The 15,876-nt window shown below is 45.6% G+C and overlaps 1 protein-coding gene across 1 annotated transcript in view; it reads left to right on the top strand.

The window, feature by feature from the left end:
• The window catches only part of ITGA9 (integrin subunit alpha 9), a 390,243-nt gene that overhangs the window by 34,817 nt on the left and 339,550 nt on the right, over positions 1–15,876 (top strand). Inside the window, exons 4-5 of the mRNA XM_021934572.2 lie at positions 2,667–2,790; positions 15,686–15,753. Coding sequence (XP_021790264.2) covers positions 2,667–2,790; positions 15,686–15,753 — 192 coding nt within the window. The remainder of the gene's footprint in view (positions 1–2,666; positions 2,791–15,685; positions 15,754–15,876) is intronic.

The raw sequence follows: 15,876 nt of genomic DNA, 5'->3' as shown, positions 1-15,876 counted from the left end.
CTGATGGGCTTCCCTTTGTGGGTAACCTGACCTTTCTCTCTGGCTGCCGTTAACATTTTTTCTTCATTTCAACTTTGGTGAATCTGACAATTATGTGTCTTGGAGTTGCTCTTCTCGAGGAGTATCTTTGTGGCGTTCTTTGCATTTTCTGAATTTGAATGTTGGCCTGCCTTGCTTGGTTGGGGAAGTTCTCCTGGATAATATCCTGCAGAGTGTTTTCCAACTTGGTTCCATTCTCCCGTCACTTTCAGGCACACCAATCAGACGTAGATTTGGTCTTTTCACATAATCCCATATTTCTTGGAGGCTTTGTTCATTTCTTTTTACTCTTTTGTCTCTAAACTTCTCTTCTCGCTTCATTTCATTCATTTGATCTTCAATCGCTGATACTCTTTCTTCCACATGATTGAGTCAGTTACTGAAGCTTGTGCATTTGTCACGTAGTTCTTGTGTCATAGTTTTCGTCTCTATCATTTCGTTTATGGACTTCTCTGCATTGGTTATTCCAGTTATCCATTCATCCATTCTTTTTTCAAGGTTTTTAGTTTCTTTGCGCTGGGTACGTAGTTCCTCCTTTAGCTCTGAGAAGTTTGATTGACTGAAGCCTTCTTAACTCGTCAAAGTCATTCTCCGTCCAGCTTTGTTCCGTTGCTGGTGATGAGCTGCGTTCCTTTGGAGGGGGAGATGCACTCTGATTTTTTGAATTTCCAGCTTTTCTGCACTGCTTTTTCCCCATCTTTGTGGTTTTATCTGCCTTTGGTCTTTGATGATGATGACGTACTGATGGGGTTTTGGTGTGGGTGTCCTTTCTGTTTGTTAGTTTTCCTTCTAACAGTCAGGACCCTCAGCTGCAGGTCTGTTGGAGTTTGCCAGAGGTCTACTCCAGACCCTGTTTGTCTGGGTATCAGCAGCGAAGGCTGCAGAAGATAGAATATTGCTGAACAGAAAGTGTTGCTGTCTGATTCTTGCTCTGGAAGCTTTGTCTCAGAGGTGTACCCAGCCATGCAAGGTGTGAGGTGTCAGTCTGCACCTAGTGGGGGATGTCTCCCAGTTAGGCTACTCAGGGGTCAGGGACCCACTTGAGCAGGCAGTCTGTCCGTTCTCAGATCTCAATCTCCATGCTGGGTGAACCACTGCTCTCTTCAAAGCTGTCAGACAGGAACATTTACCTCAAAAGCAATATTTTAAGAAAATGCATTCACTGGCCAGGGTGAAGTGAACTGAGATTAGAAGTAAGTGGTGAATGCCCAGGAGAAGTGGACCGGGTTGGGCAGAGTAGAGTGTGTGCCTCTGAGTAAGCAGGTCAGCTCTTCATCAGTGCTGCGGTGACATCCGGATGTGCAGAGACATGCACGGGAACTGGGGCCACTGTCATGTCCAAGCAGCAGATAGGGGCATGTTTGGTGTGGCAGAAGGACGATCCAGGCCTGCATCCTGCCTCCTGGCACTGCTCCCGTGTCTGTTAGCAGAGCTGCCCTGCCTCATGGCATCTTGCATAGTTTCGACCCTAGTGCTCAGAGGCACCTCTGGAAAGCTGGCCAATGCATCTGTCCATCCTCTTCCCTAACATACAGAGCTTGCACCCACCCCAAGACCCCTGGCCGTGAATCTTCCTTCAGCTTTCTCCTCAGAGAGGCCTTCCTTGACCTGCCTGGCAAAACCAGCCACTCCCTGGCATGAGGGAACTTTCTGGTGAGATGGAAATGTTCTGTCTTGCTAGGGCCTTGGTGACATGAGTGTGCACATTTGTCAAAGCTCCTTTGTGCATTTTGCTGTATGTAAGTTTCCATCAGAAAAACAGCTCTCCACACACATTTACTTCTAGTGAATGAGATGCATGCTGAAGTGTTTCTGTGGGTAGGAACATGCTTGAATATCAGCCATTCCTCCCTTCCCTGCTGTCTCCACATCGGCTCACTTCCTTGGGCCTGTCAGCTCTGAAGCCACCCTCTTCACCCATCTCCACTGCTCTAGACCTGCATCATCTCTCACTTGGTGTTCATTTGCACTTTTGCCCTCCTGCAGTCTCCACCCGTCAGCCAAATGTTCTTTCCAAACTGTCACTTGGATCATGCTTCTCACCTATGTAAGACTCTCCACTACTTCCCATTGCAGATCTGCTGAAGTCACAGCCATTCCCCTGACCCCCGGGGTCCCACCTTGGCCCCTTCTTTGACCTTATCTCCCTCCCACCACAGTCACTCCAGACCACCCTTTCTTTCTCTTGAGCCTCTGAGCATTTCTGATGATGTATCCTTTGCATTCTGCTATCTTTTGAATCCTCCCAGAACCTTCTTCCTGTGTGCTCAGTGTGGTTAGCTCTTCCTCAGGCTTCAGGCCTTTCTGACCTCCAGTGGAAACTGTCCTTCCCACTCCCAGATTCTCTATTCTATAACCCTGTTTCTTTCCTTCCCAGTGCTCAGGACTAGCTACAATCCTCATTTGTTGATATATTTATTTCCTATCTCCTAGTAGACTCCCAGGGGCTCGTTCCTGTTCATGCAGTTTTCTGATACCCAGAGCAGTGCCTGTTATGAAGGTGTGGCTTTCTGGCCCCTCTGCTCCTCTCTTCTCCCACAGAAAGAAACACCTGGCACTGACAGGAGTCTGCTTTGTGATCCTTTGGGGCCAACTTTCCTGCTCTCAAATGCTCTGTATCCCTTTAGGCCTGTGCTCATCGCTGGAAGAACATCTACTATGAAGCTGACCACATCCTACCCCATGGCTTCTGCTACATCATCCCTTCCAACCTCCAGGCCAAAGGCAGGACGCTGATCCCTTGCTATGAAGGTGAGCATGGATTGATTTTTCCTCATCCCCCTACCCACTTCATGCCCTAAGCCTACCTCCCCATCTCTGCGTACCACCAACTGAGCATTTCCCCAGCTTTCCACATGCTCATGATAGGGCAGCACTGTTTGCCCCAGATGGTCTCTTGGTCCCCAACGCCCTGCCCAGAGAAGAGGCAGGTACGGAGGGGGCAGCAGTCCCAGGCCTTTCCAACCCTTACCTGACTCGGCCGCAGAGCCCACAGTGCTTACCAAGCTTTATGAAGTCTCAGGGACTGAAATGCACCAAGCCTCAGCCAAGTGACCTAACAGCTGCCTTGGCTTTCTGGTAATGCCAGGTGCTGTGTTGCCTTGGGAAACTTACCTTCTCTCTCTGGACCTCAGTTTCCCTGTCCGAATATTCAGTGGTTGGCCCAGATGATCTCTACAGCCCCAGGAAGCTCCCAGGCAGTCATTAGGCTCCCACACAGTTCCTGGCTGCACTATGGACAGATGTCCTAAGGCGGAGGGGAGAGGAGACCCAGGATTCATAAAGCAACAGCTGGACAGAAACTTGACACTCTGAACTCTCAGCATTTCATAACATTCAAGGTCTGACTTTCCTTCCCATGTGGTCCTGCAGCCCGGGCAGATGCTGGAGAATTGGGCGCATCCTGAAGGCGGTTTTAAGAGCTCCTTGCCAGGGTGCACTTGGAAGGAAAATGTATCCTTTCAGACTTAGAACCTTCAAATGCCTGGGCATCGAGGACAATCCCTAATAGTGATTGAGTCAGTCACTATTTAGCCCTGTCGAATCTGAGCTTTAAGCATTCAGAAAACACGATTATTTTCTTCAGTTTAATAGCTTGTAGTTTCCAGTTTTCTCAGCGTAATTTTGGGTAAGCTGGAACCTGCTCCTTCTCTAAGTTCTGGACTATTTATTTCTTAATTCCCCTCCTACTTTATTTGGAGAGAAGTCTCACTGGCTTGTTTCCACATTGTCTTTGGGCCTCCCTGGGTTTTCCTAGGTTTCAAATTTTGTGGACACTAAAAAGGATTCATGAGAAACACTATATGGACACTGGGACCCTCCTGGGGACTCAGGTGACCCAGGTAGGGTGCTCTGGGAAACGTCCCCCACAGAAGAGCCAGCAAGATCTCTGCGGGAGGCACAAACCCTCTCCCCTATAGAGTGAGCCTACCTTCGTTTTTTCTTTCTCCTCTGTATCAGCATTTGATCCGCTCTGACTGGGCCGTGTAGGGGAATGAAACTCTGGCCCTGTTTATATCTGTATTGTCCCAAACAGAAGAAAAACAAACTTTGTTTTAAAAATAGATGATGATATAATCAATCAAGAGTGGAGGAATCGTTGGTTTCAGAAACACAAAGCATGTGTCAAGCCTGGGTTTCCACTGCCCCAGTTTACTCCTCCTTTTTCCCAAGGAAGAAAAAGGAAAAGCCTCTGGAGCAAGCAGTGGGGCAGCTCTTCAGGCTGGGAAGGAGCAAGGGGCTCAGCAGAGTGACGGAGGCAGTGATTGTTGAACCACACTAGTTATGCACAGGACCGGTACTTTGGTTTTCCCAGAAGATGACATGTTGTGACAGGGACACATGGCTGTCCCCGATGATTCCTCTGTGTACACCACAAGCACAAGGACAGCCCTCCAAAGAGGGAGGTGGAGCTCAATGTCCGTGTGTACACAGGTCCAAGTGGCTCACACTTCTGCATTACTTTCTATTAAGTAACTGTGGATCATCAGTAGGCCAGTGTTGATCTGAGGTCTTTACACATTCTCTCATCTAATCTTCCCAGAAGCTGTGAAAAATGTTTTTTTCTTGGGTCTGATGATGGGTATTTTATTTTGGAAATTGTTCTAGAAGACATCAGTGAGGCGGGGGAAGTAAGAATGGGAAAGGAAGGCAGCCCATCGAAGATGTGCTCCTCAGCCGTTACCTGGGCGAGTGGGTGCAGTCTCTGGGGTGGGTGCTGCGGCCAGTGTGGAGTACACACCTAGAGTCCTCCTTCCTGAGGGCTGAGGGGAAGGGGCTTCCTCCGCCTGGCATCCTGTCCTGTGTGTGGGCCGGGAAAGCCTCCAGGACAGAGGTGTGGGTGCTGGCAGGTGGCAGTCAGGCCACATCACAGGAATGGTGGTAGGAGCTGGGGGGAGACAGGTGGGATACCCAAAGGCCAGCTTCTGTGTTGCCGTTCTCCTGTGACAGAGGAGTAAGCGGATACTCAGAGTGTATGTGAATTGCCCCAGGTCACTCAAACAGTAAATGGTGGAGCAGGATTTTGAAGCTGTCATCTGTCTGACTCAGCAAACCATTTTGTGTCCTGGTAATTAATGGTGATTTCTGTTAGTTTGTTTTTTAGGGTTTCTAATTTAAATGAGAAGTAAAAGCCAGTCGACAACCCTCACGAAACAAGAAAGGGTGACTGAACTATCCCAAAAATACAATGGACTTAATGATGGTTAAATGGAACTAGTGAAGAAATTAGCGAAACGATTATGCCCCTGCCCAGTCTTCCTTCCCATGGGCGCACGTGCACTTTTATATGCTAACCCATTCATTGGCCTACGGTGGGAAATAGGGGATGGATGGGTCTGGCATGTGGAGTATTGGGGTGTAAGAGCAGCCCCTTAGAAAAATGGGGGACTAAACTGAAAGTTTCTATAGTTCTTAGCCCTGTAAGAGGAGAGGGGTAGAAGATGCTGAGTTTTTTTCTAGAAGACTGGACTGGACAGGTGGCTGGGAGGATGCTGGGTGTAGTGAGAGGGCTCTTTTATGTGCTCTGTTGGCTTTAGGCATCTCCGCCTCCCTGTTTTGTGGTTTAAACTAGACCTACTTTGGCTTTTAAGGCCACCCTTATTTCCTCAATGTGGAAAAACTCAGTGATGCAAGTTCTCTGTTCCAGGTTGGGGGTCACATTGTGGTTAAAGACAATGGGAGGGTTTTAAGAGTTTGACAGGACCTTTCAGATACCACCTAGAGCAGTCTTTCATGAGGTCCAGAGAGGTGATGGCCTGAGTTTTTCTTTCTTATCTGTCATTCACATGCCACACAATGGAGAGGCAAAGTAGCTTGGTGGCCAAGGCACAGATTCTGGACCCAGACTGCCAGAGTTCAAGTCCTGGCTCTGCCACTTCCTCTTAACAGTGTAATCTCAGATGGGTTATTTAAGTTCTCTGTGCCTAACCAACCTCAAGGGTCTATGAAGAGGACTGAGTTAATGCTTCTAAGTCTTTAGAACAGTGTCTGGCATATACTTGCTAATATATGCTAAGCATATATATACTAATATGCCACATACAACATACTATATTCTGAGCAAGTGTTTGCTAATCATCATAGGCTGACTGACTTGTGTAGCAGGAATAGAGTCCACTTAATCTTAAGTACTTGTTAGTTGCCAGATAGACAAAACCCAAGTGACACAGTTCCACCTCTCAAGAAGTTCCCCATCTGCAGGGGAAAACAGAGAGGGGACGTGGTGTTTTAAAAGTGGGAAGGCCGTGTGGAGAGAGAATTTCCTGCCAGTGTGTGTCCTGCTGGAGCCTGTCCCCAAGGCCTTGAGCTGCATCCAAATACAAGGTGGCATTATTTCATTTTACAGTTGGAAAACCTGAAACCCACGTAAAGTCTGCAGGCTGTTGAGACTATGGAAGAGAGGAATGGTGGGAATTCGAGACTGGTCACGGTGGTGGGCGCACAGGGCAAGGGAGGAGGGGGACAGCTGCCTCTAAACCCACTTCTTGTGGGATGGTGGAAAGACCGTGGGAGGGGCTGTGGGTTGAGGTCGGCTCTGCCACACTTCTGCCTCTGTGGCCTCAGGCCTGTCAGTTGGCCTCTCGGTGGGAGTCGATGCTGTGATGCCTCCACTGCATTTATGTCTTTGGGTTATGGTGAGGAGCTCCCAATAAAACTCGGGTGAAAGTGCTCAGCAAGGCCACCCATTGTTCTATAACTGTGGCCTCATTGTAAGTCTCCATATGGGCCAGCTATGCTCCCTTTACAACACTGGGAGGTCGGTTTGGTTGCAGAGACTCTAAATATGTGGAGATCTTTCCAAAATGTCTCAAGCTTTTGAATTCTTAAAAAAATTGGTCTCTGGTTTGGCACTAGGACATGGCTTCTCAGGTGCTTCCTGTTTCTGGTTGGATGGGAGAAGCTACCAGAATATCCTGTTGGAACCAGGAAATACAGAGGAAATGGGAAATAAAAATGAATTCGGGACATAAACTCATGGAGCATATCCTTCAGTCGGTTTAGTTTGTGTTTGTCTGATGTGAGAACATCATTACTAGCATATGTTCTTTGGTTTTATCAGAATGTGTGAGAAAATGAGAGCTTTGGTGGGACGATATATGGGGGAAACTACTTGTAAATTAAAGGGCAAACACTATAAAACATTAGTTACTATTAACCAAGCTATGATGTTTTAGGACTCCGAAATGTTAAGTCAATGCATGTGATAAAATCAAGTACAGAGATTTCTTTTATCCTTTGCCCTTGAGACCACTGAGGCAAGAAGTCAGAACTTAGGAGTGAGGCTGCAAACAAGTTGTCTTTTTATTGTGACAGAAAAAGTGGCTGTGGAGTAATTTGGTAGCAGCTTGGCACATTGACAAAGCGTGTTCAAGGCTAAACTCTGATAAAGAAATGCAAGAGGTTATTATGATGCCATCGTATATAAGACCTAATTGTGGAATCTGGCTTTACTACTCACTTATTGCTATGATTAAACCTATATGCTTCTACTTTCTGACTTGGTGACCTTAGGCAAGCTCCATGAGCTTGGTGCCCTCATTTATAAAATGGGGAGATTAAGATCTACTTAAGAGGTATATGAGGTATGAAGTGCCTAACACAGTGCTCAGTCGAGAGTGAATGCTGCTCATTGTCTTCAATTAGAAAATGTGAATTTTCTAATTAATTTTCAAGCAGCATAATAATATTCTTCAATATTCTCAGAAGGTGTCTAACATATCCTGTTTCAGTGACTAGATAATGAAGGGTAGAAACCTGGATATTCCTAAAATGATTTTAAGAGCCCTTGGCAAGATTATAATTTCTCAAATACTGTTGAAGATCATATTGGGACAATTTGGTTGGTAAGCGTTCCTTCCCTCTTTTTGTAGATGACCTCAAAGTTTAACTCATGCCATGTTTAAATGTTCTTAAATTTGGAATTGTTCCAGTCTGAATTTTACCGTGCTTTAAAATTGTGACGGAAAAACTTCCCGTCGATTCCAAAGATTTCTGTACCACTCTGTTATCAGGGAATGACTGGCTTTTATTCCTAGTGTGTGTTTGCATTTCTCAGGACAGTGATCATTTCCAGGGAAGGAAATAGATTACCCATTCAAAGGTGAAGATTTTTTTCCCCTTTAATATTAAAAGTGGTCTCTACAGGGGATAAAAATCAATGAAGATCCATTTACAAATGAAAAGGAATTGGGGTTTTGTTGTGTTGTATTTTTGTTTTGTTTTTGTTTTGGAGAGACTCATAAAAGGCTAAGCTGATCCATTTAAAAATTCAAGAACAAACCTCATAAATTTTTATTAAAGACCTCTACATTTACATATGATTTTATGGTTTCCAATGAGCTTTAATAAACATTATCATATTTAAATAAATACAGCAAATTAAAGAAAAGAGGATACAGTTCTACATTATGGGCGGTTAAACAGAGAGGGACTCTGAGGGGGAGAAAGGGAGGGTGGCTCCCGAGGACAGCCCGGGCTGTAAGGAGGAGGCCAGAGGTCTCCAGCAGGGGCTCTCTGTGGCTTTCCAGCTTTTCTTGGAGCCAAGAATTTTAATCTTGGACAAACCCATCTCCTATACTTCAAACGTGTTTCCGTGTATTACATGGAATTATCGACTACCTAAACTGCATCTTTTGTTCCACTCAGAAAAATTCACAGATTCAGATTCACTTATTATTTATTGAGCACCTACCTGGTGCCAGGGGTTGTGCTAGGTACTTAACATTTATGATCTTACTGAGTAATCACATCATTCTCGGATAAGTATTCTTACCCTTGTTATACAGATGAGAAAACTGAGGCCCAGGGAGCTTGATGAAGGTCACAGGCTTATTAGTCAGAGGAGGGGTTGACAGCTTTTAAGTGTGTAGTAGGTTTCTTTGTAGCTGCCTGTTCTGTTGGGATCCTGGTTTTCTTGGTGATTACTGGGTGCTGTGGCCTATCACAGAAAAAAAAATTCATATATTTTTTTCAATGGCATAATTTTATGAATTTTTTGGACACTATACTATAGACTTATTAAGCTATGTTTCAGTTTTGCAATTATAGATACACTCTGTAGACAAGTCCCAGCAGGTACAGAGGGCAGACGTGGGCCCTTAGACTGATAAAATGTAGCCAGGAGACCAGTTTGCTCTAGTCTGGAGTGGCTGCTTACTAGAAACATTTGGTTTCGGTATCTGCACAGGAGTTGACTGTCTGTGCTTTGGTGCCAGTTATTTCATGAGTCTTTTTTTATTTTTTATTTTTTTGGTTATATAGATAAGAGGTTTCTGTGTTGCTCAGGCTCACCTCCAGTGTCTAGCCTCGCCTCCTTATGCGCCAGGACAACAGGCCTGAGCCACTGCGGCTCCCTATTTCATGAGTCTTTTAGCTTAGGTCCCAAAATTGAATTCTGCTCAGTTCTGGGCTGGGTTTCTCACTGAAATGTGACTGTCCCATGTTCATGGTCACTTTTTTTTTTTTTTTCCTGAGAGTAGAGCATGACATAATGCATAGTAAGTTGAATGTCTATATATACATTATTATGTGCCTGTATTGTTACTTGCTGCTGAAGTAGGGAGTTGGCAAAACGGGTTGCTAAGTTCTGGGTAAAGGGAATGCTTTAAAGATTACAAAACTCCTTTTTTGGTAATATTAAAAAATTATTGGCCAGGCGCGGTGGCTCACGCCTGTAATCCTAGCACTTTGGGAGGCTGAGGCTGGCAGATCACCTGATGTCAGGAGTTCGAGACCAGCCTGGCCAACATGGTGAAACCCTGCCTCCACTAAAAAATACAAAAATTAGCTGGGCGTGGTGGTATGCACCTGTAATCCCAACTACTTGGGAGGGTGAGGCACGAGATTAACTTGAATCTGAGAGGCGGTGGTTGTGGTGAGCCAGGATTGCACCATTGCACTCCAGCCTGGGCGACAGAATGAGACTCTGTCTTGGAAAAAAAAAAAAAAAAAAAAAAATTATTGTAAAAAATAACATAAAAATTACCATTTTAACCATTTTTAAGTGTACAGTTCTGTAGCATTACGTACATTCACACTGCCATGCCACTATCACCACCATCCATCCTCAGAACTTTTGCATCACCCCAAACTAAAACTCTGTACCCATTAAACATGAACTCCTCATTCCCTGCTTTCCCTAGTCCCTGGCAACCGCCATTCTACTTTGTCTTTGAATTTGGCTACTCTAGACACCTCACGTAAGTCGAATCATACAATATGTGCCCTTTTGTGACTGACTTGTTTCACTTAGCTTGATGTCCTCAAGGTGTATCCACATTGTAGCATCTGTCAGAATTTTCTTCCTTTTCAAAGGAAGGGATATTTAATAATATTCCATTGTATGTATGTGCCCCACATTTATCTATTTATCTGTTTACAAAACATTTTGTTTGAATGCTAAGAAGGTTTTCACTGGAAATGTGCTTTGTGAAGCATAAGGGAGTGGCAGAAGCAGACTGGAAGTTGGGAGCCTGGCTCTTGGGTCCTGACGCTGAGGCTAATCAGCGGAATGGCTTTAAACAAACCACTTGCTCTTTCTGAGCAAAAATATTCCACTTGTAAATAAATGGATAGAGTTAGAGTTATTAGGCATTCCCTGAAGATCTTTTCCCCCTTTAAAATCTTTCTCTCATTTAATTCTGAGTTCCTGGCTTTATGCACTTTATGTTTAATGCACACCATAGCTTAGTCATCAATTATTTTCATAAAATGTTCTCCCTTCCTCTTTAACCTAGCTGTTTGGTTTATTTATGTTTTTTTCCCCCCGTTTACATGGTGGTCCCTTGTAAACTGAGGGTAGTTTTATTCTCTCTTCATTTTTCTGTATAATTGCCCTTTTAATTACTAGAGCTCTGTCTGCCCAAATGCATTGTTTCCTGTATTATATAATTATCAGTTATTTAGATTTGCCACTTTGTTAGAAACAAAATGCTTGTTCCTCAGTGCCACAATGAAATAGCACTCGAACATAAATTTAATTTTCTCAGTAAGGCAATTTTTACTTCTATAGAAGGATGCAATTCGTGGATGAATAATGGTGAGAGCACACCTGGACAGGGGAGGGGCAGGGATTCATATTCCTGATGCAGGTAACCCCTACTGCTGTGTCGTTCCCCTATTTCCTGGGGTTGGACCACACAGTCTAAGCTAATTCCAATTGGCTCTTTTAAAGAGAGTAGGAGTATGATCCTGAGTGGCGGGGTGAGTAGTTCAGTGGGAAGGGTGGTTACAGAACAGGTGACTCAGGATGATTCGGGTCAGAGCAGGTGACCAGGGGTGACTCAAAACAGAGCAGGTAACCAGGGTGACTCAGGTCAAAGCAGGTGACCAGGGGAACAGATGTGAACTACTGATGAGAACTGGCGGGAAAGTCGTTTACTGAAACTAGAGGCAAGGGAGCCGAAGAGAATCAGGAAGTTAAACTTTAAAATGGAGAATCAAAGAATAAGAGAGCTGAACATAGTGACATACTGATTCTTTGAAGAGAAACTTGGAGTTCGTATATGTAACAACTGCTTGGTGAAAATCAGAATAAAGATTGGCAAACTATTTTCTCCCCAATATTTTATTTTATAGCTAAGCTAAAGAACTACAGAAAAATAATTATAAAATTGATGTGTTAAGCTTTGAAAGACAAAACTTTCTCAAATGGGTAATGCGCAGGGAGATTATTAGGAAAAATATATGTTATGCTGTATGTGAATCTTGATCTTTCTGTGGAATGGTTTTATCCTGGCCTTTTGGAAAGGGTGCGGGAAGTGATCCCACCCGATTGGTGGTCTACTTGAATTACATTCATTAACGTAGGCTCCATGCATTGAGTTGCGGATTGTGAACATTTGGAAACCAGTATTTTTTTCCTCTCTGAATTGCCTTCTGTTTAGACAGGGCTTAATAAAACCAGCAGCTAAACCAAGGAAAATACTCCCATTTTTAGAATGGAGGAGCCATACAACGTAATGAATTAAAGCCTGTAATGCAGGCCAAGTAATTCAAACCCACCCATGGCAGAAAGAGTTCTACAACCTGGTTCCAGCTTCTCTAAGTGACTTCTAAGTTCCCTTGTTCAACCCTATATTTTGGGTCTCGGATTTGGCTTCCCCCATTTTTTTTTTTGAGACCAGGTCTGGCTCTGTTGCTCAGGCTGGAGGGCAGCAGTGTGATCGTGGCTCACTGCAACCTCTGCCTCCCAGACTCAAGCCATCCTCCCACCTCAGCCTTCTGAGTAGCTGGAACTACAGGTGTGCACCACCACGTCCAGCTAATTTTTGTATTTCTGTAGAGATGGGGGTCTCACTTTGTTCCCCAGGCTGATTTTCAACTCCTGGACTCAAGTGATCTGCCTGCCTCGACCTCCCAAAGTGCTGGGATTACAGGTGTGAGCTGCCGTGCTGGCCAGCTTCCCCAAATTTAAGAGTTAGGTTTGTTACAGTGCCTGTGAGCTGCTGTCAGGCAAAGCCTACTTTTCCCCTGCTTCTTTGAGGTGGATAAATGTTTTGTTCAGTAGTGGAGAGGGCACTAGCTGTTGTAGTTCTCTCTGCAGGGCCATGTCCCTGGGGGCATTTGGAGACCGAGTGGACGTGCCCAGGAGCAGCCAGCTGCTGGGCCCCACAGCCTTTGTGTTTGTGCAGGAAAAGTTCTTCCTGGGAACACAGAAGACTGGAGGTCACCCCCACCCCCTCCCAGGTCCCTCCACCCTGCACTTCCTGCACTTGTCAATGGAGGGAGGGTGTGTGACCCAGGCTTGTTGGGGGTGTTGTTTGGGGGGCAGCCGCTTGCCTCTCTCTGCACCTACCTCCCTTCCCATAGCTTTGTGATATAGGCTGTCCTGCCATCTCAAGTCTAGACAAGCAAAATCAAGTTGTATTTTTAAGTTTTTTAGATATGAGTATGGCAGAATAACCCTATGTACATACTCTTTCGGGGAAGAAAGGTCCGTACATGAACATTTAGAACATAGATTAGGGAGAAACCTAAACCTGCCCTCATGACATATATATGAAGGAATCAGGTTAAAATAATAGTGGTGCCCTTAACTCACAGAAGTAGCATTCAAAGGAGTAAAAACAATGGAAAGCATGCCTGTGGCCAGGCTGTGGAAGGCGTGGAATGTGAAACTGTCCAATCCAATAACACGCACTAACTTTCCTAGACTAGACTTGCCAGGCCCAACAACTACCCCCAAAGTGTGTGTGGCAGGGATTGGGTAGGTGGTAGAAGGATTAGAACTGGATCCTACTCTACCTTGAAGGGATTAATGACAGAGTCACAGAAGTTTCTGGGACGCTGAGACATGGCCTACCCTTTGATCTGGACTTGGTTATAGGAGCCAGTCAGGGGGCCCCATTGTTTGATTCCTTACCCTAGAGCATCCTGAGAAGGCAGGTTAGACTTGGGGTTTCAGAAGTGTGAATGTCAGTGATGGTACCCACTTCCTTGTGTGTCCCAGGCCCTCAGACCTCTGGTGGGGCAGTCCCAGCTTGGGGAGGCGGAGGCTGGCCTGAAAACAGTGCTTCATGCTGCCTGAAACAGGGGTGCCTTTAAGGGCTTCCCCTTGCTGGCCTTTAGCCTGGGCCAGAGGTGGGGTACTCTTAGCTTCCAGTGAGGCTGTTGCCACCTCAGAAACCCCAGGTCGTGCTCTGAACATAGACCACATCAAGTACAGTTTGGGGAGGAGGTTGAGAAAGGCACCGAAGTTCTCAAATCTCCCGTGTTTTGGAGGCCTTGTCATAAAGAGACCTTGAGACTGCTTTAAAAGATGAAAGAGTCCCACACAATTCCTATTCATGTCAGAAATTTATGAGTCTGAACTGGTGGTGTATCTTGCACTATAGTTTCATTCAGCTCATGGGGTCTAAATTTCCTTTGTATGTTTCATTTTTTCAAGAGTTACAATTGGGTGTTTAGTCTCTAGAGTCAGTGGGATGGATATGCTTTTAGCCAGACTTTTCATGTTTAATATGTAACTGTTTGTTTAGGTTGAGACATTTTGATCCTTTTTGCCATTGTGCTATTTGATGCAGGATTTATTATTAATTTGTATTATTTCTTGCTATTATGCAATTTGATGCAGGATTTGTTCATTGCTTTGCACTAGTCTCACTCCCAGCCCTGGTGCAAGATTCTGCAGGGAACGAACAAGGTCCTTTTGTTACTGGGCTGCTTTCTGGCAGGTCTAGCAGTTGTCCTTATAATAACAGGACAAGGCGGGAGAACTGATTTTGCCCTGCGTGGAAGAGGAGTAACTCAATTGACATTCTTTGTCATTTAGCAGTCGGTTAATGGCCACTTACTGGAAAATGTTACTAGGCTCTGTGGTGAGTGTTGTTAGAAACTGAATTACTCTGTATATTTCCCCAGGGTCCTTTTTCCCCTTGCCTGGAGTAGACGCTCAGAACTGCAGGAAGTGGCACTGTGTTGCAATCATAGTTTCATTGTTCCTTTGTATTTTGCGTTTCAAAAATAATGATATTGCTTTTAATGGTACCAGAGACTTGCCAGGAGCCCAGGGGGTGGTACAGGGTCACTGGGTTACTTGTTGGGTAGCCCTGGCCTGAGGGTGCCCAGGGGTGGCCTGTGGAAGGTCTCCAGCAATGTCAGCCTCACATGTGATTAATTTGAGTCACTCTGAACATCTCTCCACCTCCTTGACTTTACCCATGAAATAATTTCCAACATCCAGTCACTTTCCTGGGTATTTTTAGTCACTCACTTTGCAGAACCTTTGATGGGCTCCAGAGGTGAAGGAATGGGTTTCTAAGTCCAAGCTGAGGTAGAATCCTGGCATTGCCATTTACTAGAGCTGCGTGACCTTAGACAATTCACTTAGCCTCTCTGAGCCTCAATATTCTTACCTGTTAACCAATGGGGATATGGGTTCCTAGGGATGAGGGACCAGTGAAATGATATGCCTGGAGACAGCTAACACAATGCCTGGAACATGCTAAGCACTTGTCGAAAGTTTCCTCCCCCTCTTCCTTGCCAACTTAAAATTAAAACTGCAGCGGCGGCATGCCCCCATTTGTTGGGTAGCAGTGTTGTGAGCTGAGGGGATGGAGGAGGAGAAGAGCTTATCTATTAGTTTTCTTTCCACCTGGAGAGATCTTCCCCCTTTCCTTCCACACAGCAATAGTGCAGCCGAATGCCAGAGGAGTCCCTTCTTGCAGTCCTCTGCCGACAGCTTGTTTCTTTTTGGATGGTAGGAGGCATCCAAAGCCTCTTTTAGGGAGGGCTGGTCTTCATCCAGGAGACTCCACACTGGGATGGCCACATCATTCCATTTCTGGGTCATGTTTTCAGCTCCTTGGGCCTGCGAGGGATCTCTGTCCCTTCTGAAGTAAATGAAATAATTGTTACCAGCCTCCCACTTAATGACTGTGGCTACTGCTCCTCTTTCTTGCACACGAGGGGAGGAAGTCTGCTGGGGTGCTGGGCAGCCTCCCTACCCGATGGCACCACAGCCTGGATTTTTGAGGTCTGGTGGATTCCTGAGACTTTCCTTCCTCACCCCAGTCTGGACGGCATCCCTGGGCCCAGCCTGCTGCGGTACTCGCGGGAAGTGGCTGGTTGGCTCTGCTGGCTCCACGCACAGCTGGCACACACTGACATGGCTGTGGTTTGCTTCTCTCTCCTTCCTTCCCCCTAGAGTATAAGAAGAAGTACGGAGAGGAACACGGCTCCTGCCAGGCTGGGATAGCGGGCTTCTTCACCGAGGTGGGTGTCTGCTGTCTGGGCATTTCTGTTCTCTTGTGGGTGTTCATTTCCCTGCTTATGTGATTTTGGCAGCTCTTAGAGGTGGGACTTCTGGAGTCCCAGATACGTGAGCCTCGAGGGCGC

Source organism: Papio anubis, chromosome 2 (assembly GCF_008728515.1).
Source record: "Papio anubis isolate 15944 chromosome 2, Panubis1.0, whole genome shotgun sequence".
In the NCBI taxonomy this organism is placed as follows: domain Eukaryota; kingdom Metazoa; phylum Chordata; class Mammalia; order Primates; family Cercopithecidae; genus Papio; species Papio anubis.
This window is presented reverse-complemented; position numbering and strand designations above follow the sequence as displayed.